Source organism: Rhinolophus ferrumequinum, chromosome 26 (assembly GCF_004115265.2).
Source record: "Rhinolophus ferrumequinum isolate MPI-CBG mRhiFer1 chromosome 26, mRhiFer1_v1.p, whole genome shotgun sequence".
Taxonomy (NCBI): Eukaryota; Metazoa; Chordata; class Mammalia; order Chiroptera; family Rhinolophidae; genus Rhinolophus; species Rhinolophus ferrumequinum.
In genome coordinates, this window is record NC_046309.1 from 674,994 (window position 1) to 699,446 (window position 24,453).

Sequence of the window (24,453 nt, forward strand, 5' to 3'; positions counted from 1 at the left end):
TAAGAAGAAAGTAGACATTGATTAGGCACCAATATGGCAATGTGGTCACCGGACAGGCGGCCGTTGCAGGAGTCCAGCGAGCAGGGGACGGGGGCAGGGAAGCAGTGAGAGTTCAAGGCCTGTCCTTGGACTGAGGAGATCCAGAAGAGGGAGTAAGCCTCACGCCTCTATCTTCGCGTAAATAGGAGATTTCTAGAACACTGTGTCCCTGGCATTTGAGTCGTCAGTGCCAGCCCTTCCACCTTCACCCCACTGCAGAATTTCTCCTGCACCAGCCAGGCCGTGTCAGCTCTCCTGCGGGGGGCTGACCTCCCCAACACTCCGCCCTTGTCCCCTGGGGGCTCACTTCCCAGTACCCGGCACCTAGAAAAGGGACCCAGAAAATAACGGAGGAGCTGTTACAACCACACGCTGACTCTGCTTCAGCAAACTGTTCCTACCTAGTGGTTCCAAGTCTTTCTCTCAGTACAGACTGTGCGTTTTAAGGTTTAACTGTAAAAACTCGTCTTCTATACCAACCCTAGAAGTAAGTGTATTCTGTGCCCGCAGAGGCCCTGCACTGAGTCCCGAGTCCACCTCAGCCATCAGGCGACTGTGCCGTCCTCGCCCCACATGGGAGGTTCAGAAATCAGTTTTACTCAGAAAGATGTAAACTCGCTTAGAAATAATACGCATTTTAAAGAGAACAGACCAGGGAGGATGGGAGCCTTTCTCAGGTAAACACTTTTTTTTTTTATGTGGAACAGTCTTGGGCAGTTCTTTGAGGTCATAGAAATATTCCGGCTCTCCTCTCTGTGAGTCAGGCCGGGTCTGCAGGGCTGTGTTCAGCTCCAGGTCACCAAGGGCGGTGACATCTAAAACCAACACAGATCAGACCTCAGGGCTGGGGGAAATGGCCACGATGGAGAGTTTTGAGATGCACAGAAGGAAAAGCCAAAAACGCAGAGGAAGGAGGAGGACTTGGGGCAGAAAGGCAGCTGCTGAGGGCCCTGAAGGGTGGGGCTGGGGGCTGTGGGTGGAGACTGTTCCGTGGGCTGTGGGGTCGCGAACAGAGCTCCAGGGCTTCCCAAGGACAGCGTTTATATCCCAGTAAATTTTACATTAGGAAGATGAGCTTGGTCTTGTGAGGCATTATCCTTGCTGGTTTAGGATGGCTGGTGCAAAATGACCTCCAGGGAGGACCTCCTGCCACCTGGCCCCTGTGGCAGCCCAGGGGGCTGAGTTCTGGCTGTTGTTGACCAAGCACGTGGGGGGGTGTGGGAGGGAGGCACAGGCGGAGGAGAAGGGGACAGAGGTCAGCTGCCCACTGGTCTGACCCTGTGGCTGGGAAGGCGTGGGAGACACGACCTACCTGTTGCAAAGTCCCTACTCCAGGCGGGCGGCACCTGGGGGCCTGGCCTGGAGCATCCAGAGAGGACGGCGCTGAGCCGCCCAGGGCTCCCCAACCCCCACGCAGACCCAGGGCCAAGGGTCCCTTCCTCCTGAGACCAGTCGTCGGCCTACCTAAGAGGCTGGCTGAGGCTGTGGGATGTCCGCAGACCCCTATGCTCAGGCAGTGAGTGACGGAGAAGCCATACTTGGTGATGTCACCGATTCTCTAATACTTAGGAGCCCCAGTAACTTCCAGGTTGGTTGATTTTTAAAGCACGTTGCTTTTGATTAAATTAAAGGGAAATCGAAGAATTGAGGAGAGTTCATTCCTTAGGGAAAACCTGACTTTTCATTTCCATGAGTTCATAGGTACTTTAACCACATGCCCTAGATTTTCCAGGATTTTTACTTCAAATATTCAGTCTCGTTGGACTTTCTGAGCATAAGTTCACAAACTTTTATAGATAAAACGTTTGTCATATCCCCTTATCTAAATGTGGGGTTTGAAAACAGTCACCTCTGCGGGGTGTGCTGGTTATGATTGCAATGTTAGCATTGCAATGGGGAGTTCGCAGCCCGACACTTCACACAGGACGGCACTTACACCAGCTGGGATGAAAAGCACGTGTCTTGCTTTTCTTTTTTAGCTGATTTTTATGGGTCCCAGCTGAAAACATCCTGGCTGTTCTGCTTTTATGAGTAGTGTTGGTTCCCCAGTGTCTCTCTCCCTTCCTTCCTCCTCCCTCCTCCCCAATTCCTAACTGGATCAGGTGCATTTACATCAGGTCCTGATCCTGAAGCGTGACAGCCTGAAGGTGGCACTTCTGTCTGAGGACACAGTGCATATTTAGTCTGAACCACAAACAAGGCTCCTGGGGTCTCTGAGTGACTCCAAGTGACAACACTGCCTGGGGCCCAGAGAGCTTCCTGTACAAACACTTGCCGTAAACACCCCCAGGCCTGGGATGTCGGAGGCCTTGCTGGGACCGACCGGCCTTGCTGGGACCGACCGGCCACAGACGCAGGCTGTTCTGTCTCCAAAGACCCTGAGTCCAGTGAGGTGACCAGCACGTCTCGTGTGGGGCCTTCTCCTGTTTTCCTCCTACCTGGGCACCCGTACTGCTGGTGGAAACTCCCGAGTCTTTCGCTACTATTGTTGCTACCAGATCGTGGCCACGTGACCGGTTTGGGCGTTTAACTCAGCATTTTGGCCATGGGCCTCGGTTTCCCTCACCGCACCCTTTTCTCTGAAGGCAGCCACACTGACAGGTTGTTTAGACAAAATCAGATCAGGCCGGTGAGTTGTGGGTCGCGCATGGAAGACACAGTAAAAATGTCAGCGCCAAGTCTATGGTGTGACAGAGCCTGTGACGTGTGACAACTGGCATCTGAGGAGGCCCGATGTCACGTTCCTCAGTGTTGGCCCGAGGCAGGGTGAGCGGGCATGGGGTTTCAGACACCTGCTTTTTCTTCAGCCCGTTGCAGACCACGCAGTGACAGCTGGGTGACATCAGTGAGCACGTGAGGAGTGGAAGGCAAGTGTGTGGGCTCATCACTTGACTCCTTACCATTGTCAGTTTGAGTCAGCGACCCCCTTGCCGACTCTGCTTAGTTTATCTCTGCTCCACCCAGGAAAGGAAGTTCAAGGTCAAACAGAAACGAGCTGTGCGGTCGGGGCAGGCGCGCTGGGCCGACGCGGAGAAGGCCGCCTTCACCTCGGCCCAGCAGCCCCGCGGTGCGTGCAGACCATCTGCGCGCTTCAAAAACAAGCAAACAATGCTTTCCTGTCTATGGAGAGGTTCTGGGAGAACTTCTGCCAGGAAAGCCTTTGATAGCATTTTTCTGAGTTATCTCTTTTTACAGAAATAGTCAACAATCTGTTAAAATATGTACTGTTTTCAAGGAAGCATCAACTAGAGGGAAGGCCGTGCTAGGGGCCTCAGAGGGTACAGAGGGCCGCCAGCCGAGCACGTCGTCTTCAGGGAGCTGCAGTCGGCAGAAGAAAGACGCGGGAGCACCAGCGAGGACTCTACGGGTAGAAAGGGCTGCGTCACCAGAGGAGGGAGCTTTCTGCAGGAGGGACCAGTTGCCTGGTCGTCTTCCCTCCGTCGGCTCGGGCTCCGAGGGGTTTTGTTCTTTAAGTACCTCAAACCCAGAGAAGACTTCGGATGAAGACACTGCGGTTTCTTTCCGTCTGCTCAGTCAGCCTAATACATGGAACCTCGAGTTGACATTTCCACCCCCACCAACAGTCGGAGGGTGGAGTGGAGGCCGTGTGCTGGCATGTGTGTCGGTTTCCTGGAGCAGCCGGAACAAAGCACCACAAAGCGGACGGCTTCAGACGCCAGAACGTCTTCTCACAGCGCTGGAGGCCAGGATCTGAGCGTGAGGTGTCGGCTCCCTCCCGGGCCTGGCAAGGGGGACCCATGTTCCAGCTTTCAGTGTCCCAGCGCCTGGGATTTGTGGTCATGCCGCTCGTCTCTGCTCCTTCTCCCTGTGTACCTGTCTCCACATGACGTTGTTCTGATAGTAGCACGAGTCATATTGGATCAGGACCCATCCCGATGGAGCATAACGTCACTTTTTTAATTGGGAAACAGTGTGTTTCTCCAGGGCCCATCAGCTCCAAGTCGTTGTCCTTCAGTCTAGTTGTGAAGGGCACAGCTCAGCTCCAAGTCTAGTCGCCGTTTTCAATCTTGTTGCAGGGGCACAGCCCACCTTCCCATGTGGGAATTGAACCGATGACCTTGTTGTTGACAGCTCGCGCTCTAACCGATCCATCCAACCGAGCCATCCGGCCACCCCTCGGTCAGCTCAGCAGCAGCTCATTGTCTTCAGTCTAGTTGTGGAGGGCGCAGCTTACTGGCCCATGTGGGAATCGAACCTGCCACCCTGTGGTTCAGAGCTCACGCTCTGACCAGCTGAGCCATCCGGTCGCCCCAACATCCCCCCTTTAGCTCAGTCTCATCTGCAGAGACCCTGTTTCCAAATAAGACCACTCACAGGTGCCAGCCGCAAGGACGTCAGCATATCTTTTGGGGGAACAAAATCCAACCCACGACAAAGCACCGTGTGGTCATATCAGCAGCCAGTAAACTTACACAGTTGGATGAACTAGCAGCCAGTGTGTGCGTTTCGTGTCACTTGTGCAACTGTCTGAACTACGTCATATTAACTTCACCTGAGAACCACGTTCCCATCAAGCTGTGTCAGCTGTGTTGTCATCACGAGTTTCTTCTTTCTGTCACCTTTGAGTGACCCAGCCTCAGGTGGGCTCCAGGGACCACAGCAGGTGGTGGCCGTCATGCTTCCTGACGGCCGAGAACCATCAGGCTCACCCCCAGCAAGGCCCTGGCCCTTACGACACCCTGGCCGGCCAACCAGTGGTGTCTGGGTGCCCCGGCCCTACAGGTGGGCTCCACCAAGTGGAGCTGGCACGGCTGCGAAGCCACCACAAGGGACCCTTCCCACCTCTTGTCTGAAACATAGCCGGCTTATGGCCGGGTCCCGCGCTTCCGGCCCATTTTTAATCCATGTTAGCAGCTCTGCTCTGACCCAGGGTTGTAAGCACCTGCTTCCCGGGGTGGAAAGTCACCTGCTTTACGCCCAGGGAGGACTGGTGGGCAGGATGGCAGGACGCCACGGCAGAACTCTGGGCACCTCCAAACATACTAGCTGCTCGATAAATGTGCCCGCGAGCCAGGAGACCACGAGAACCCTGTCCTCTGCCAGCGAACAAGTGCTAGAATTTGTGCTCCTGCAGTTGAAGCGTCCAGGTCTCAGGCAAACGCCTGCCTTTCTCAGGGGCCCCCACCAAGACCAGGTAGGGACTATGGGGCGTCACGTAGTTTCCAGAAGAGAAGGACTCCGGTTGCTCTGAAGTTGGTCACACCAGTGGACCTTTCTGGTGCTGGGCACCGCCCTGCAACAGACACACCGAGGAAGACAGAAATAGTGAGACCTGCATGTGCTGAGAAAGGAGCCAGTGAACTGGAATTTTCAGTAGCATCCTGGGTCCCGCAAGCGTGCAGCTGACTGTCTCAGAAGGTGCCGGAGTCCAGCCTCCGGGCCCCAGCTGGTGCCCAGGTGGGCGGCCTGTTTGTCTGATTTAGTAAATTCCTCTCTGTGCTTCCACACAGTGACCAAAAAGGAAATATTGCCCCCACGAGTGCCTTTGGGATTGTTTGCTTAAATTAGGTTTCATTTGGATTTAATCTTACCCAAATCATCAGAGAGCCGGGCAGCCCGAGTGGAAGCGCCGTGTGTGCACCAATGAGCAGGCTGCTCGCCCGGAAGCACCCTAAGTGACGGGGCTTCGTAATGTCACACTTGGGTGGCACAGTGGAGGCCCGGGCGATTAGTTTATGGTCTCGCTCATTGTGCTTTTATTACACTCATAAAATCCATGTTTCTCCTCATTTTCGTAATGGCTTCAGTGAGCCCCGCCACCTTCTGAAGGCACATTAGTGGTTGTGTGCCGGGCCAATCAGCAGCCTGCAAAGCTGCAAGTCAGACCCGGGCCTTGCATTCACAGCGTGCAGCTGGTTCTGCACCGAGGAAAAGGGAGGGGTCCAGGCCTGAGCATCATTCCTGTTTACTTGTGGGCTTTTTCGTAAACACGTCAGCGGGTTCCATTAAATTCCAACGTGAGTGGTCCACCATGAGGTGCCTGTCTGTGCCACGTGGGAATATAAAGCGATGTGGAAAGAGGGAACTATCGTGCACGTGTCTGATTTCTAAAATATAATTTAAGGGGGGGTTTAATGACATGAACTCTAAAGAGAAAGCATTTTGTATTTGAGATATGTTTTAAATAACAAGATTGTAATTGGATTGTTACATGGGTATTTAAAGGAAATAGAAGCTCTCGCAGATACTAAATTTACATGAAAATGCTTGTAAATACTTCTGTGCCGTTAAGGAGAGCGCTGCCGGAAGGCAGCCCATGTGCGCTCCCCGGTGACTGAGCTGATGAACCCGGCGGTGCCACCACCGCCCACACACTGGCGGTTTCTGTGCCTGCGCGCCCGGCCACGGGCCTGGCACCTGAGCTGGATGCTTTTGTGTCTTTGCCAGTTTTGCCATGTTTCATGTGTGTTCAGTTGTTGACTGTGTCACAGAGTTGTTTTTTATGTGCTATTATGAATTATTGAACCGGTTTGGGATGTTCAATAATTCACTTGAATAGCTATGTTTTGGTATGAATAATGAAACTGCAGTGGTGGGCGCTGCTTTCTGTCAGACTCTCTGAAAAGAACCTTCCAGAGCTTCTGACGGGAGAGCAGCTTCACAAAGCAAGGTGCCTGTCTAGTGACGCAGACAGTGACGAGTACCAGGAAGTGAGCATGTCAGCTGATCTCCGTCTGCGGGGCTGGGGAGCTGGCCGTGTCCTCGTGGCTGCTGAGGAGGGAACTCTGGACGCCATGTTCTTTTTTGGGTTGCATTCTGGACAGTTCCCTTCCTAGAGCAGAGGTTGGCAAGTCACACTGCTGAACGTGGAACTGGGGAGGTTTTAAAAGGCGTGGAATAAATTAGCTTGATTTTGTAAAATATTTCATGGAACGTGCAAAATATGGGGCCAGTGTATTCAGAGCTGTGAGTGCAGCTGCAGAGCAGAAGTGTGTAAGGAAAATGGGATAAATGTCCTGTGGGTATGTGAATGTGGGTGGTCACTACCAGTCACGCCATGGCCGTTCTCTGTGTGCAGATGGTGTGGGAGAGTGGCTGCGTGGTCATCGTCATGCTGACCCCCCTGTCGGAGAACGGCGTGAGGCAGTGCTACCACTACTGGCCAGACGAAGGCTCCAACCTTTACCACGTCTATGAGGTACTTCACCAAGGCGCCTGCCCCAGGCCCCTGCCCCCCGTAGCCGCCCCATGCGGCCAGGTCCCCACCGGGAGCCGGGGAGGCTGGCCTGCAGGCATCCCCAGGGCCCGTGGTCAGGGCTGCCAGGCCCTCCAGAGAGCTGGCTCACTGTGACTGCGGTGTGAACCGCATGGTCCTGGTTTCTGAAGGTTTATGAATCCAAATGCAGACAGAAAGGACCAAACAGGTGACCTCACTGGGTGTTGTGTTGAGCCACGTCCTGGGAAGAGGCCTCCTGGCAGGTTGGGCTTTAGAAAGAACCTGCCATCTGTGGTCTCCTCCCGCTCTGCTCATGGGCTTATGGCGACCTTTTTATTTGGGGAACGTGCTGGCAAAGTATATTTCTCTTGCTGGATTTTCCACCCACATCAAAATCGGGCAGTTAAACAAGCCCAGATGCATATGTCGGCTCTGCTCTGTGTGAAAGTGGTCAGATGCCCACGTCCCCAGCAGGGACCAGGTTAGAAGCTGAAGGGTCAGTTCTGAATCGTGGTTGTGGCGGTTGGGGCATGCAAATGGGCTTATCCCCAAGAAGCACCACACTCAGGGCCATGTGACGCTCTGGTCCAGTTTCTTCATCCAGGTGGAACCCCACTAGTGTTTCTGTGCAGCAGTATCATTTTTCTCGGAGATTTATGTGACTTAGAAATATAAACAGCAAAAACTGAAGTGGTTTTGGATTATAACACATTTTTCTGATTATTTGACTATTAAACCTCTATGTGACCTTAAAGAAAAACCCATAAAGTTGCCCTCTGTATAAACGTATTAAAACTGAGAAGGCAGGAGGGGCCCTTGAAGCCAGCAGTCAGCCCATCTGCGCTATGAGATGTGTGGTCTCGAGCCTCCTATCCTCCAAGTGGCCGCCCCACGACGCCTGGCCTGTCCCCTGTCCCCTCTCCTCCCGCCAGGTCAACCTGGTCTCCGAGCACATCTGGTGTGAGGATTTCCTCGTGAGGAGCTTTTACCTGAAGAACCTGCAAACCAATGAGACGCGCACGGTGACCCAGTTCCACTTCCTGAGCTGGTATGACCAGGGCGTGCCTTCTTCCGCGAGGTCACTTCTGGATTTCCGCAGGTACGACAAAGAGCCCGCTCACCGGCCGTCGCGGTTAGCGTGTGGACAAGCAGCAGGGAGCAGACCCGCTGGGAGATGGGCCGTCTGTTTATATGTACATGTTCTCAATGCATTGACGTTATACATAGGGAAGGGGGAGGGGAGATGTGTTAGCTACATGTTCATTTGCACATCAACTGCAAGACGATTTCAAGTTTTAGGGGCATGAAAATGTAAGAGAAGAATAGGTACCTTAGAACTGTGGGATATGGTCAGGCTTTTGGATAAGATTCTCCAAGAGATGAAGAGCCCCAAAGATGTTGATGAATGAAACCCAGATTTGCAGTTTGGACGCTCATCTGCTTAGAAACAATGATGAGATGTAATGGGCGGAGGCCCTGATTCTAAAACCGACCGTCTTGGCCGGAAGCCTGGGTGTAGTTAGCACATGACTGTCTGTATTTTTAGTGCAATTTTGAAGCTGACAGTTTTAAAACATCCAGTCTTTTGTTCATGTTCTAGTCAGCTAGTCACCCGGTGGGTCGTCTTGTTTCAAAGTGTATTTATTGAACTGTTGAAATGAATGCTAGACTCCATCTTGCAGGAAGATATTGACAGTACAAAAAAAAAGCAACACTTGACACAAAGGTTTGATTGTACCTCCCACTGGGACAGCCGTTGGCTACCCCTGGCTGTTGGATGATGGTGAGTGAATAAACAACCACAGAGAAAAGTAGGTCTTGAGCAGCACCCACAAGCGAGTGCTAAGTCTCACAGAGCCTCTTACACCTAACTGACTGGACACCTATCTAGTAAGGAAAACAGGTAACTATTCAAAACAGGAAGAAGGGAATGAGGACAGGTGCTGTTTAATTACATTACGATCCTAAAGGGATTCGTGTCTGAACAGGTTTCCACCCTAGAGGCCACAGCCATGTCACTGAGGGAGGTTGAAAGGCAGGTGTCGTCATAAAGACAGATGGGCTTCAGGCTTATCTCTGGACTCCTTGATTTGAGTGTTACAGATTCGTAGGTTATTATGAAACCATTTCTTTTGCCTTTCAGTCCACTTATTGGCGTAGTTCTTTGGACCCAGTAGCATGTGAAAGAGCGCAAGGGGAGACATGCATTTGGTGTCACATCCACAGACACACTGCGTGACCATGTCCACACCCACGTCCTCTCCTCAAGAGGCAGAGGACGCATCGAATCCCAAACACACCCTCCAACAGTGGCCGCACACTCTTCCTTCTCAATCCATCCTCGTTTCCTGGCCATCACCTATATTTTCTTAATAGAAATTTATTTCTAAAGACATGCTATCTAAAAATCTTACCTGGGGCACATTTCCTGTGATAGTCTTCAAAAATTAGCCGTTCCTGGCAAGATGGATGTGGCTACAAAGATGGCGGTTACCCTAATCCCGTCTTTACGCTCATCTGGCGTGTTTGTCCGTGTGTGCTCGTGGGCCTGTTTCTCCAACGCATCCATGCATGGAATTTATGCTCCGTAACCGACCCATGCTTACGATTCTTCCTGAAGAACGATTGGATTCTGCAAATCCCCTTTGTCTAGAGTCTTAGCAGATAGGACTTAAGAAGGTTTCTGTTCAGTTAAAAGCAACACGAAGCCCCAGACACAGCTTTAAAGTCTCGTTAGAATTGAAAGCTTATCTGGCCGGCCTCGTTTGTCACTACCCAGCGGTTTAGGCCAGGTGGCCTCTCACTAATGACTGGACGATCGGTGTGAATGGTCACGTTCCCAGAGGGCATCATGCTGAGACACGGATTTCTGCTTTGTGGTTTTCTGTGTAAACTAGTACAATGGCAGCCCAGTTTCAGCAACCGGGGAGGGGACAGTGGTTCTGGAGACACTGGTGGCTCCAGTGCAGCCGAGTCCTCGTCTGCCTTCCGTGGGCCTTGGCCGTAGTACAGCCTTCACCCTCGCAGGCACAGGCAGCCAGAGCGGATCTAGGAGTATCTGGAGCCCAGAGGGAACGCATTTACACTCTAAAGAGAAGCTGCTCAGCTAGGATACAAGTAGCACCCACGTGAGGGCTCTGCTTTAGAAGAACTCTGTCTGTCTCTGATGCTCACTCTTGCTGTGGCAATGACACCCACGCTCCTGCTCACTGTAACATGGGCAAACCCTTACTTTGCCAGCTAATTAGCGGTGGCCAGTGTCATTTTTGTGACGTTGCAGCTAGTAATATGAGCCCAGTTGCATAGTCACAAAAGTGATCGTTGGAAACTGTGACTGTACTGCAGGGACAGTGTGGGAAGCCCCTTTTCTGAGCCTCTAACAACCTCTGACCTTTGCTTGCTGGTGGTCGCATGGCGGTCGCTTCTCACTCAGTGACCCATGGGTTGGTTTGTATTACTAATCATTCTTTCTCAGTGGATTCCTCCTGTGGACTTATACATAATATCCGTTTTTCTTAATGTTTACGACCTTTTGCTTCCTGATGATTTGTTCTGATAGCGTAAAATAAGGCGGCTGTGTATCTGTCGCCCGTCTGCGAATAACATGCTTCTCTATCGTGGGTCGACCAGATGAGCGCTTTTGTGGACTGTGGTGCTTCTGCCTTCCTGCTTTGGTGTTTCATGCTGTAATAACACAAGCACATGATTCTCTGTGAATAAATGCTAAACCACAGCAGCGTCCTGCACTGGCACTGCGCGTCTCGTGGCTGTTTGTAAATAGGGTCAGCGCGGGGTGGGCTGGCGTGGATATTAAAACCACAGCAAAGCCGTCCTAGCAGCTGCCAGGCGGCCAGTCAGAACACGCTGCAGAAAACAGAACTGAAATCTATGGACACACGCACACGGGAGCAGCAGGGGTGGAGAAGCGAGCTGCCCACATAGCCAGGGGCCTGTTCTTACTGCGCTTTGCAGAACAGCTCAGCAGCTGTAACGGTCTCTTCCGGCTGCTCACTGGCTCCTACAGTCGTGTTTTCTAAAGCCAGTGCAGCCGAAAGCCAGGCCTGTGGTCATGTGTATTTTTAATGTTCTTTTTCTATGCTGGCACTTGGCCAGTGACTGAACGTGCAGAAGCTGAGTTGAGTCTTTACAAACAGGCTGGACAGCCAGGTGTGGACTGTAGCAGGACGTTGGAGGGGCAGAGCTGAGCTGGCCCACGTTTAAAAGCCTCAGACTGAGAAACTCCCAGTAAAGTCTTGTTTGAAACTGAAAGGCTGTAAAAACAGTGCCACCCTAGCTCTGGTTGGGCAGGTCAGCTTGCTCGATTCTGCACGTGAGCACCGTGTATGCCCACAATGCAGATACACACATGCACACAGTACACTTATGCACATACACACGTGTGCATACACACGTGCACATGCTCATGTGCACATACACGCACAAACATGCACATACACACATACACACACGTACACACGGCCGTGTTTGAGCTGCTGGGGTTCACATGCCCACACTCAAGGTACGTCCTTGAGGTCTGGTGCCTGTTTCGTCAGCGTCAAAGCTCACGTTGCCTTTACAGCCTGAGTCATGGGAAGTTTGGGGAGAAATGAGTGGATCTGCTTTCGTATCGGCTTTACTCTCAAAGGGCCAAGAACTTTGGGAGGCAGTGGAGCTCACATGTACCATTGATTTTAATGAGTTTACTTTGACTTTCTCTGCCTTCCCCCCCAAACTTACCATTGCAGTGCACACAAAGGGCAAGAAAAGGCTCCAGCTGAAATGGTGACGTGGCCTTGGGGACACTGGGCAGCGTGTTTGACCCATGTTTCTGGGTCTTCTCATTTTTTAATGATTTTAAACAAATTTATATACATGTAATTTATTTTTTTATTTTACATTAGTTTCAGGTGCACAGTGCAGCGGTTGGGCATTTATGTAATTATGAGGTGACCCCCTGGGAAGGCCACTGCCCATTGGCACCCTACGCAGTCTTTATGTTATTGATTATATTCCTCATTTCACATCCCCGTGACTGTTTTGTGGGGTATTCTCATTTTAAAGACACCTTGCGGGGGGGTCTTTCAATGCGAGTTTTCAGAGGACAGCAGCCAGGTCCTGTACTGCCCTGAGCGGGCTGGGAGCGTGGCCCGGCTGAGGGCTGCGTCTTGCCTGGGCTCCTGCACCCCTCACGCTGGTCAGGGGGCTGTAGGCCTCACTCAGCAGTGCCTCGTTCTGTTCACCCCACAGAGGAAGTATGACAACACAGTGACACTGAGGCTCAGCTGCACGACGCTGACTGAACTTACGCCATGAACTGAGTCAGCTCCCAGCCCCGGGACTCACGGCTCACAGGGCTGGGAGCAAAGGAGCCATTGACTGAATTTTCACTTGCAGCTATTTCCGTGCTGAGCAGGCAAGCCTGTGCAAAGAAATGTGACATTTCCCCATTTCTGTTACAAGGAAAAAGATTTCTCTGTACTGTCATTCTTTTTTAACTTTCACCTCATGGCTTCTATTGTACAAGTTCACACAGTTCATTTTAGAACACATCCGCCTCATATATTTTTCCTTCCAATAAACCAAGATTCTGTCTTTGATTTTCTTTATTCAGAAACATTTTACTGAGAATTTCGATGTACTTTGTGAACACGTATACTTGTTTCACTGACTTCATTCTACAGTGAGTTTCAAATCAGCCTGTGTTTGGATTTAGGGCTTGGTTACAAACTCTTAATCTATGCTTCTTGTTAATTTTCATGAATTTTGATCTAAAATCTGCACAATGAAATTGTTTTTAAACATACTCAAATTTATAAAAGTGGAAAGACTCGTCTGAGGTTTCTCCATAATTTAGACACTTTACAAAACAGACGGGTCAAAAGTATCTTGAAGATGCTGGTTTGAAACAATATAATAATATTACATTTCAAGACGACAGCTAGACCATACGAAATTTTGAGCACACACTGTGAAATTCAAACATTTCAGTGAAGAATCCAGACACTCGTATCACAACAATAACAAAAAAGGTGAAATTAACTGTAGGAACAAGAAACAGAGAAGGGGCCAGGGGACCAGCTGACCCAACACCTCCAGCTCACACCTGCAAAGGGAAAAAGTATAAGAATTCTTTGGAAAGCTCTGTTTAATAACTTGCATTGAAAAAGAAATAAATCTCTGAAAATGTGTGTAATTTTTATTTTCTTTGTCAAAACAGGCTATTGCAAATTGATGTCCAAGATATGATTTACATGCTTTGGCTTATTGGTGATTTTGGATAACATAGTAGAGAAGATGTAGTACATAACCGTAATTTCTGTATCTCTTTTTATTTCAGAAAAGTAAACAAGTGCTACAGGGGCCGTTCTTGTCCAATAATTGTTCATTGCAGGCAAGTACAACTTTTAACATGGATTAAGAAGTGTTTGTACCTCAAAAAACAAACTACAATTAAATCCAGAAGTTGAACTTTCTAGTGGCTTAATAACTATAACTAACCAGTACTTTCAGTGGAAACCAAAGCTATAAGCTGAATTTTCTATGCCATTGAGCTAAATGAAGTCATGTGTTTATGTCAGTGTGCTGGTCCAACCTGCACGTTCTGTGTGTCCTTCCCGGAAGCCACTGTGCAGGGTGCTACGATCCGTTTCCAAATGCTCGTGTCTGCCACCTTACATGGTGCCACTGCACAAAAACTTTGAGACGACATTTTTGGTCTGTGTGTCTGTCTCAGCCACCAATTCACTCAGCTGAGGTTTGGAAACACGCTCAGATGATGAGAAACACTTGGGGACATTTTGAACAGAGACAAAAGCTGTGATTACACAAAGTGGGGCCACCTCCAGTTTACGATGTGAGTCTGGGCCTTTGGGTGAAAATTCAGGGCTCATCCCCTCAGTTAGGTCACACCCACACCAGCCAGAACAGAGCCACTCACAGAAAACTCACTCCGTCTTCTCCTGGCTTTACATTAACTGTTTCTGCTAAAGAACCACACTCCATTGTCTAGAACTACCTTGTAGAATGTTCCTTTCTGTCTAGGATAAAGGAGAGACACATCTCCAAAGATCAAACACCACGCTTGTCAGGTTCAATCAAGAAGTGAGTGTGTGTGTGTGTGTTGCATGTATACATGTGTCTCTGTGTGTGACTCTGTGCCTGTGTTTCTCTGTGTGTGTATGTGAATATATATGTGTCTGTGTCTAGGTGTGTGTCTGTGTATATATCTCTGTGTTTCTGTGTGTATGGGTGTGTGTGTCTGTGTTTCCGTGTCAGCGTATGAGAAGAGGAAGAGAGTAGAAGGTTTGGTTCCCTCAAAACGTAGAGTAGAATAACTTTAACACACAAATGCACCCAGAGGAGCTGCAGCTAGATGGAAGATTTTATAGTCGATCTTGAAATGGTTGTAGGAAGAGAAGTGAATGCACAGGAGAGAAGAGGGACAGCCCAGCGACAGGAAAGGCACCAGTGGTCCCTGGTCACACAGTGAGGATTAGATGCAGGACCAACTCTGCTGTGTCTCCACGCAGTGAAGGTGACGTGTACAAAAGTATAACGTATGAATGTTGATCTTTCCAATTCAGCTTTCTTCAACCCTTTGTTTGAGAAAACACGTTAGAGTCAAACACAGTGATCCTTGACTCCAGAAAGACCGACCCTGCAGTCTCAGCAGTGGTTTCTCGGGGTTACTGGCCACCATTCCTACCAGAGCCTGAAAGCATGGGATTTGTCGTTTAGTCACACAATTCCTCAAGTCTGGAAATGGAAACATTTCTTTTTTTCTTAGTCACAATTGGTTTTGCTAGGAGTCTAAATGTAAAGCGTCTGTTTGAAGCTGCTCGTGGGGAGAACAGCCACCTCTCGGGGACACAGCTGTGTGGGACGACATGGTCACACGTGCTTACAGAGACAGGATGGGCTGAGGCTCCTTTCCCCAGGAAAGGAATTATTTTCTTTCATTTGCTATTGTTGAGGCACAATTCAGAACCTTTTTACAATTCCACCCAGATGGTAAATATTCCAGTGATAGCCGGGGGTGAGGAGATTAAAGAGACGCTAAGGACCGAGTGACGTGTGCCCCGTGCTGCTGAGAGCAGGGCCGGGCTGTCTGGGGGGGAGCCACCCGCCTGCTCGGACGCCCAGCGCCCTCCGTCCCCTGTGCGAGGCCACGTGGGCCTCACGCAGCTCGGTGTGGACACTGAATACCAGGGCGTGGACTCTGACAGCCACCGTGTCTTCATTCTTCCTCCTCCCCTGCCTCCCGCCCCCACTCTTCCTCACCCACGTTCCCCCTTCTCTCACATTCGCAGCCCTGCTCCCCCTCACGAGCCCAACTCAAACACAGAAGGACCTGAGCTGTCGCTGGCTTTGCCGGCGTGGGGTTACGGTAATGGCGGCATTTTCATCTCTCTCCTTCTGTTGACAGCGACGGCGCAGGCAGGAGCGGCACCTACGTCCTGATCGACATGGTTCTCAACAAGATAGCCAAAGGTGAGGCTGGGGCGGCCGCCTTGCTGGGCTCGGAGCGGGAGGGCGTTGCTATGGCAACCTGGTGTCATGCCCTCAGAGGCCTCGGAGAACGAGCCGGTGGGTTTCCGAGTCACATGAAAGCTGTTTGCAGCCAGCACGGTGATTCCTGAGGTGCTGCCTTTGTTACCAGCATCCGGCGGTGTGGACACCAGGCCTGGCGCACGGTAGATGCTGAGTGCACTCTTGCTAACCCTGGACGCACGTCAGGCGCCCTCGCCGGCCTGTGTGGGGTGTTCAGAACATCGCGGAAGGCATTTGCATCAGCCTTCCCGTGGTAAACTGTGTTTACAGACACTCTAGAGGTGCCGAGACCTCTGGTAGCATTGAAACACCTCCTCCCACAGGAGCCTTGGCAGGCCCCTCCTCCATCTACGGGAGGGGCTCGTCGGGCGGCTCTGCGGCGTGGACGTGGTCTCCAGGCCTGGGCTCCTCAGAGACCAGGTGCTCCGTGGCCACCCTGGGAAGGCTGCCAGTGGACACGCCTCTGGCGTCACCCCGTGAGGGGCCCTGCAGTAGGGAGATGCGTCTAGATTCTGTGACCTAGCGTGTCCCCCGCTTACCTGAAAGACCCCATCTTCTTGTGACACCTGTCAGTGTCCCGTGCAACTTGGGAAAGAAACTCTGAGATGGGTGACAGCTCATGGGCCCTTTTACCCATGAGTGAGCCGTTCTCTATCTTAACACATGCATGTACATGCGCACTCACGCACACACGTGTTCGTTCTGCAGACGCTTCCACCTTCCAGAATGTCCCATTCTTCATCCTTTGCCCAGCAATGGGAGTTGGTAGTGATTACAGGATTGAGTTTCTATACATTTTCACATAAATGCCAGCGACTCTGACACAGGTATTTTCCTAACTCCATTTTCTTGTTGTTAAAGAGAAAAGTAGAACATGTCTTGAGCCCATTGTTTCAAATGTAAGGACGAGACAGCTTGGATAAACTACCGAACGCCCTACAAGCGGTTACCAGCCTACCTGGCTGGGTGTCCGCTGGGAGTGAATGAAATTGGTTTGTCACCATCAGAAGTGACTTCAGGCCCCTGAGTTCGCTAAGTGCTGCTGATGAGGCTACAACCAGACGAGTGCAAACGCTGTGGTACTGCTTTCAATAGCACTTCCTGGTTGTAGGCCATGACTTAATCGGAACCTTTTCAGGTCAGACGTTATTTGTTCCCTGTCCTTTAATGCCACTGTGTCTCCTCAAATATGCCTTGTCATTGGCAAACTTGCAGTTATGGGAGCTCGGAGCTCACGATGGAATTTGTGTTTCTTCCCTTGTCACCCGCCTTCCCTTCTCCGTCCGCCAAGCATGTAACGTCTCCCTTCCGTTACACCAAGCACTTCCGGAGGATCCAGACCATCTTGTGTTTGTAAGGCCCTGGGCACACGTGGTTTCTGGGAACCTGGCTGTTCTGAGGGAAGGAGAGGTCTGCGACGTTCTCTCCGTGTTTGTGGGGTCTGCCTGGCATCCACCCAGGGTGGAACCTGGACTTTAAGTGGCTCAGGTCCACTTCACAGAGAAGCCATCATGGAGAAGGTCCCCCAGGGTGGGGCTGACAATTGTCCCCCAGCAGCCCTGGGGCACCGTGCAATCAGATTCTATAGGACGAGTGGGCCAGCGTCCAAGCATGCCGGCCCAGCCCAGCCTCGTGGAGGGGGCCCAAGAGGGCAGCCCCAGGCCTTTCCTGAGACTGGTCACCTCTCCTCCTGTTCTTGACCTGCTCCCCGCTGCTAGGGAGCGAAGGGGGGCGCTGATCTGAGGCCAGGCTTGGTCTCGGCTGAGATCAAAGGGCAGGGTGTCCCCTCCTAACCGGCAAGGTGCCTTTCCCAGGCCGCCACACTGAGTGGCCGCCTGCCCGGGGTTTTGTTCTGGCGCAGGCTCGTCTGGCCGCCTTTGTCTGGCCTGAGAAGCTGGAGGCCTGCTGCAGACCCTGTGTTTTCAGATGATCAAAGGCCCCAGGCCTGGACACCAAACCTTTCTTCCCATTTCCTTCTCTTAAAAAAAGTGAATTGCGCGGGACCAAAGCCTCTGCAGAGCCTTCCTGCGCCCGGGCACCCCTGCAGCCGCCAGCTCCCACCAGACCCCAAGCACATTTGCAGCTGCGGCCACAGCCCCCTCGGTCACACAGGCCCTCGGGGATTAGGGCTGCGTCGCTTTAGAGCCTGTGAGGGGCCGGCCAGGAATGGTTAAGTCCCTGCCCTGTGCTGACAGTGACGCAGCTGGAGAGCCCAGAGTCCCTTTGTGGCAGGAGAATCAGTTCCAACCTGTGAAAGTCTGTAGCTCCCTTTTTCTTTACTGCAATGTGTTTCTAACTCATAGTTAATATTTTGCGTCAGAATTAGTGTTTAGCTAGCATATCCTTCTGTCATGGAAGGACTCAGCTCAAATGTAACAATAAGTGTTTTGCAGCCAAGATCTTTTCCAAGGTTGTGCTTTTTACATTTTTGTCAGTGGCTTTTGTTTACCCAGGGTGTTGCTTTTTCTGTTTCATCACCGTTTTTTAAAGGAATGAACGGGGGAGCTTCCCCAAGACTGTGTTTGTGGGTCACCCCAAGTTGGCATTGCGGTCCGTGCGGCCAGGCCCCCAGCCCCCCAGCTGCTGTTGGTATTCAAAGCCCCAGTGTGTTTGAGGGGCGGTTTCTTTTGTTGGTGGGGGCCCAGGACTGGAGTGTCACTCTGTGGCCTGAGCCATCCGCTGTGGGCAGGTGGCTGGCCATGGGTTCTGAGTGACCCAGCCGCGTGGGGACTGATGTGCGGTCCATGTGGCCATCTGTCCAGCTCCCCACTCCTGTCTCAGCAGCCTGATCTGTGCCCCGTTTTCCTGTCCCCTGGTGTGTCAGGGAGCAGCTCCTGTGTGGGGATGTGTGGAATCCTGTCCACTTCCTGTCTCTGTGACAGACAATGCAAGTCCCTCGTACGAGTGGTCACACAGCACTTGTCCTTTGTGACTGGCTCACTTCCCTGAGCGGCGTCCTCCAGGTCCGCCCACGTTCAGGCTGAGCGAGGCTGCGTCCTGGCCACGCCACAGTGTGCTGACCCAGCCCCTGCGGGCGGCCAGCCACAGGAGAGACGCCGCACACATGCATTTCCTGGGCACAGACCCACATGAGGAACCGCTGGCCCGCCGCTGACTCCACGCTGGACTTTCTGAGGGCCCGTCACACCGTCACCTCCCGGCTGCACCACGTACACGCCCACCGGTGGTGCGCAGCGGGCTGGTGTCTCCACGCCCCCCAGCGCTTGTCATTTCCTGGGCTGTTTGGGGTGTTTTTGAAGGCAGCCGTCCTAACAGGTGTGAGGTGGTATCTCATTGTGGTTTTGATTTGCATTTTCCTAAGGACTGGAGATGTTTTTTCACGTGTTTTTTGGCCATTTGGATATTTTCTTGAGAGAATTTTCTATTCAAGTTGTTGGCTCACTTTTTAATCGGGCTGTTCTTGTTGGGTTGTAGGAGTCCTTATATGTTCTGAATTGAAGCCCTTATCTGACATGTGCTCTGCGGGCAGTGCCTGCCTTTTGGTGGAAGCATTTTCACACTCTTGCCCTAGTAGTTGTGTGCTTTGGTGCACAATTTAATTTTCATGATGCCCAGTTTATCTATTTTTCCTTTTTCTGCCTGTACTTTTATTGTCATATCCAAGAAATGTTGCTAAACCTGAGTCATGAAGATTTTCTTGTTTTCTTACAAGAGACGTTAACTCTTAACAGCAGGTCGAAGTAGCAGACAGGAGAGTCGCATTGGGCACCGAGGGCTTACCCAGCAGGGAGGTCAGCCGGCCTGGCTGAGCAGGGCCGCCCCTCACTCTGCTTGTGAAGCACGACCGTCATCCACTGTGTATAATGCTATCGAAACACCTTTGTCCAGTAATGTTTTACGGCCCCTTGAACTTTCTAAAGCCAGCACCCCCCAGGGCTACACTGTTCAACGAGCCCCTCGTGGCAACTTCAGTGAATGAAAAGGTACAGTCCCACTGGCCGCGCGTGAGGGGCCCAGGCTCACTCCGGGGTCGTGGACGATCCCACACGTGCCCTCAGATTCATAACCCTGACCTGTGTTCCGTCGTTCCATTCCGTGGCAGCCGGGAGCAAACACCGCCTCCGTTCTTCCAGAGGGTGGATTGCATGCAACAGGGGGCGTTTCTCCCACATGTGGCACATACTATCTTTTTTACACCGCAGAGAAAAGACTGTGCGGGAACCCTGCCGCTTGCAAAGCCTTCTGGCCAAAAGCTGGTAGCGCGGGCTTGGTTTATGGAGTCGCCATCGTGAGCGGGGCTGGGCACGCCAGGAAGGACCAGCTCCAAGAGACGGGATTCTTTCACTGTAAAAATCGTTTGAATACTTTAATACTAATGTTCTATCCAAGTTTTTTGTTTAATGGTTAATACTTTGTATCTTGAGCTAAAAACCTCTGTTGTCTTAAAAACATGTTGGGCCCATGTGTAAACTTGGAACCCACTGGCCCCTGCGTGGGTGAGGAAGGAACAGTGAGAGTAATTACTGCTCACTGGGCAGGGACTGGACAAGGCCCTGGGGGCCGGGCCCGTGTGTAGGAGTGTGACACGTGGGTCCACTGCATGTCGCAGAGGGAGGCCCCTGCGCAGGGTTGGGTCCCCCTTGTTGTGCTTCGTGGAGGCCCCAACTTAGCCCTGACCGCAGGGCAGCTTGGCGCAGCGCCTCACATTTCCCTAGTGTTTGACTTCTCATGATGCTTCTCAAGTGGAAAATACCAGAAGCTTCTGCACGGACTCACAATCTGCCCTAGGCCCATGGCTGGGGCTGCGGCTCCTGCCTTGCCTTCTAGGTGGCATTTCTCTGTATATGATGTACTTGTTCGACTGTGGATGTGCTTTTCAGCTTGAGCGTGCACCCAACCAGTCTGTTCTCCGGAGCCTAACGTGGCTGCCAGCAGGACGGGGCTTTGAGAGAGAGAATTCCATTTTCAGTGCACTAGACGGAGCCTCCTGGGGACTGGAGGGTTTCATTAAACCCCGTTACCTTCAGTTAACCTTGATAACATGACCAAGGGCACCGCCTGCTCCCCAAGGAACTGTGCCGTCAACACAGGCTTAGTGTCATACGTACCACATCACAGTGACACTTGGGGTCCCAACCAGGACGGCCTCCCTGTGACTCCCATCTTTTATAAAGGACCATAGTGTGAGCTCCTGAAGCACGGAGTCGTCTGCACGCGTCACACAGATAATTATTCTTGATCCTGACGTGCGAGGAGGCAGCCGTCCACGTCACAGTTGGTTTTACTTAACGAAGCCATTCCATAGCTAATTTCAGTGCTGTACATTTTTAAGCATTCATTTGATTTGCTCCCCTGTTCGGTTTCGGTTTCAGGATAAGTATACTTCTGAGATAGCTCCCCAATGTTTTTTGATATTTTAAATGCCTTGTCTGGGGAAAACCTCATTAGGCTCCATCCTTCCTTTTTCCCACGTTCCCTCACAAGCAGCCGTCTAAAGGGTGTCACACTGCAATAAAATAGGAAAGAGATTCTATCAAAGCGTCATGCGTGGCTCAGGCAGCCCACCATCAACCCCTGTGAACTGTCACAGACGGAGGCTACTGTCCCTGCTTATGGCTGTCACAGCTCCAAGGGCGTCACGGGCCCAGCCAACACCTGGAAGGTGATTTGCAGCGACTGAGAGGAGGGCTTCAGTGATGGTTTCGACCCACAGACCAGCCCTGCAGAACCAGGTAGCTGCTGATAGAGGTTTGAAAACCAGTTTCAGGGACACACAGAAAGTGCCCTAAGCAACCTAAAGAGAGCGTTCTTTTTAAGTCTGTGTCCCACAGGAAGCCCTCAGTGTGTCCGCTTGGCAGGACGGGGACGCTCTGCGTTGGTTCAGACTATTCACCCCTCACCAAGCCTCCTGACCCCACACCCTGCCGGAGGCCGTGGAGAGCATGGCAGCTCCGGCTTTTGTCCCGGAAGAGCCCACCTGGGACCAGGAGGCGGCATCTCCGGAGCATCCGGCACGCACTGTCCTTCCTGCTGTTTCCAGCGTGAGGCTTTCACCCAACACGCACTGTGAGGTCGTCTGATCTGTGTCACTTGTGTCATTTTTCACACTCAGATTTCAGTTGTGTGTCCAGGAGCGGCCGCCTTTCCAGCAGGTAAAGGACAGCTGCTGCACATGGTGGCTGGGGACCGGCGACAGTACTGGCTGAGGGGCAGAGATGTCACCCAGGAGGAAACAAACAGCTGTCTCCCTCCCTCTCCACGTAGGATTTGACTTTCTTATGACAAACTCCTTCTTGAAGAAGCCAGTTTCTGTGCATAATTGTTCCTAGAATCGTGGGCCCAGCACCGCTGTTCCTGCAGGAAGCTGAGGAGGTAGGATCCCACGCCGAGGTCTCACGGCGCTTGCTGACAGCCCCGGTGGCTTCCTGTCTCCCCAGTTCCCCCCGTTTGGTGACAGGAGGAACTCATCCGTCTGTCAGCCTGTTTTAAAGTCACAGACGCCCTTTAAAACAAGATTGTGTTCGTTGTGGCCCGGTCGACATCCGGAAGCTTTTCACACCTGCAGAGAACCCAGCAGGAATCCCAGCACCCTGACCCGTCTCTTGCGGGAGTGGCTTTGCCCGCTGGCCCCTGAATGCTGAGCTCCCCCGGGGACGTCTGGCTGTTCCAAGAGGCCAAGGTTGGAGAGTTGGGGGGACGCATGGGGTCCCATCCCCATCGTGTTCATCTGCAAGGGCAGCCAGGCCCTCCCCGCGGCCTCGCTCCATCCTCGGCACACGGGACCGGGGGGACGGCGGGCCGGAGCGGGTGCAGCTCAGGCCCCACCCCTGGTGCGCTGCCCCCATGCGATTAGGACATCCGTTCGCGTGCACTCCCGCCAGCCTCCCCTCCGCGCCCACCTTTCTTTCTCACTGCCGGCAGCCCGGACAGTGGGGTGGGCGTTCACCCCAAGAGGCCGCAGGGCTTTAAAGATTCCGGGCGCTTTAGAAGTTCTCAAGCTCATCCTCCTGGTTCTGCATCTAAGGGGAGTGAGTGGCCAGCCCGTCAGGGACTGTCCCCCACGTCTGTTGGGACTGGCCCCTCTGCTTGGCGTGGTCCGGGGCCCAGTGGGCACGGCCACCTGCTCATGTGACCAGAGACACGCCATTCCACCCGGGTGAGCCTTGGTGTCCTCACAGCAGGGGTGGGGACAGGTTGTGCCCCGTCGTGTTCTCGTGACGCCGTCAGAGGCTGTACGTGAAGTGGCGGCACCTGTCGGGGCCTGGTGAGGGGTCCCAGCCCCACGTGGTGTCCCTTGCCGTGGCGGCAGACAGGCCCCTCTGACCTGAGGGAGCTGCGGCCTGGGGCCGTCCTGCTCGCGGTCTAAGAGGACCTAGCGAAAGGGGAAATCCAGAGGATGGCTGAGTGAAGCACGAGGTTAAAACTTCAAACTCAAGCACTAATGTTTCTACGGAAGCCGAACCCCCAACGTAAGACAGACGCTGCCCAGGGGAGGGGTTTCTCAGCGAAAGTGCTGGCCAGCAAGGGGCCCGGGCACCTGTCTTTTCTTCACACTTGGAACACTTGGCGTCAAAAGGCAGAGGACTCTATGTTTAAACCCCAAGGCTGAGGTGTATATGACTAAGTCTGACTTTTCATCTCTCTAAATAAAAACTTCTCTGCAATTGAAATGAAAGATGACGTGCTCCTTTCTGTGATTTAAAAGCCTCGAAAATGCCTCAAACACGAAGGAAGCTTACGCGTCTGCGGACAGGGTTGCTGTTGATCGGCGTCTGCGTGGGCCCCTGGGGACAGTTTCTTTTCCCAGCCTCTGACCTGGGGGAAGCGAAAGTCGTCGCCTTAGCTTCCCCGTGAGATTGCGGCTGCCTGCCGGGCCGCTGAGGGTGAGGGCGGCCCGGGCTCTGAGCCGAGGCCCCTGCCGCAAGTGACCTCAGCCGTTTGGTTTGTTGCAGGTGCTAAGGAGCTGGACATCGCTGCCACCCTGGAGCACCTACGGGACCAGAGGCCGGGCATGGTCCAGACCAAGGTAGGGCCGGCGCCCGCCGCGCGGCGTCCGCCAGGGGGCGGGGAGGAGGCACGCCGGCGGCTTCCAGCCTGACCTGCCCCAGCCGGGCCCCTTCCCAGGAGGGTGACTGGTGGCTGCTGCACCCCAACGTTTCAACAGAAAGATGCAGCCAGGTCTCATGTGGTCGGGAACTTCCATTCCCTAGATTTGGGGGCGGGGGCACTGCATTTATAGAAAGAGGACGGCGGTGACCCCAGCTCCCTTGCAGGGGAAGGTTCTGGACTCACTGAGCTTCTGTGCAGCCCCCCTATTTCAGGCTCCCACAGGCACAGCTCTGCTGTGTGGTCACTGGGACACAGTCACTGAAATGTCCCCAGGGTGTGTGAGGGCCCTGAGCTCCCCTGAACAACTCACATACTTACTGAACCGGCCAGGTTCAGTGCAGCCAGAGTGAAGGCAAGACCGCCGGTGGGCTCGGGGGGACGAGAGCTAGAACGAGGAGACGGTAAGGGCCCAACCTTACAGAACTGTGTGTCCAACCACAGAAGCGCACACATCTGTCGCTGCCAGTCGAAAGGCAGACGGTCGTCTTCCTCGGTGTGGCCCTGACACGGAGCTGCGTGGTCTCCACAGGACCTAACGTCCTGCAGAATTACCTCTGTGTCTTCGAGGACTTCGTTGTAAAAAGTGTCCCTGTGACATCAAGCTACCCAAACGTCCG

At 52.7% G+C, this 24,453-nt stretch overlaps 1 protein-coding gene across 2 annotated transcripts in view; it reads left to right on the forward strand.

The window, feature by feature from the left end:
• PTPRN2 (protein tyrosine phosphatase receptor type N2) overlaps nucleotides 1-24,453 on the forward strand; it is a 427,823-nt gene that overhangs the window by 398,632 nt on the left and 4,738 nt on the right. For both annotated transcript variants that reach the window (XM_033098764.1, XM_033098765.1), the window contains 5 exons: nucleotides 7,079-7,198; nucleotides 8,149-8,315; nucleotides 13,554-13,607; nucleotides 15,642-15,706; nucleotides 23,680-23,753. In XM_033098764.1, coding sequence (XP_032954655.1) covers nucleotides 7,079-7,198; nucleotides 8,149-8,315; nucleotides 13,554-13,607; nucleotides 15,642-15,706; nucleotides 23,680-23,753 — 480 coding nt within the window. The remainder of the gene's footprint in view (nucleotides 1-7,078; nucleotides 7,199-8,148; nucleotides 8,316-13,553; nucleotides 13,608-15,641; nucleotides 15,707-23,679; nucleotides 23,754-24,453) is intronic.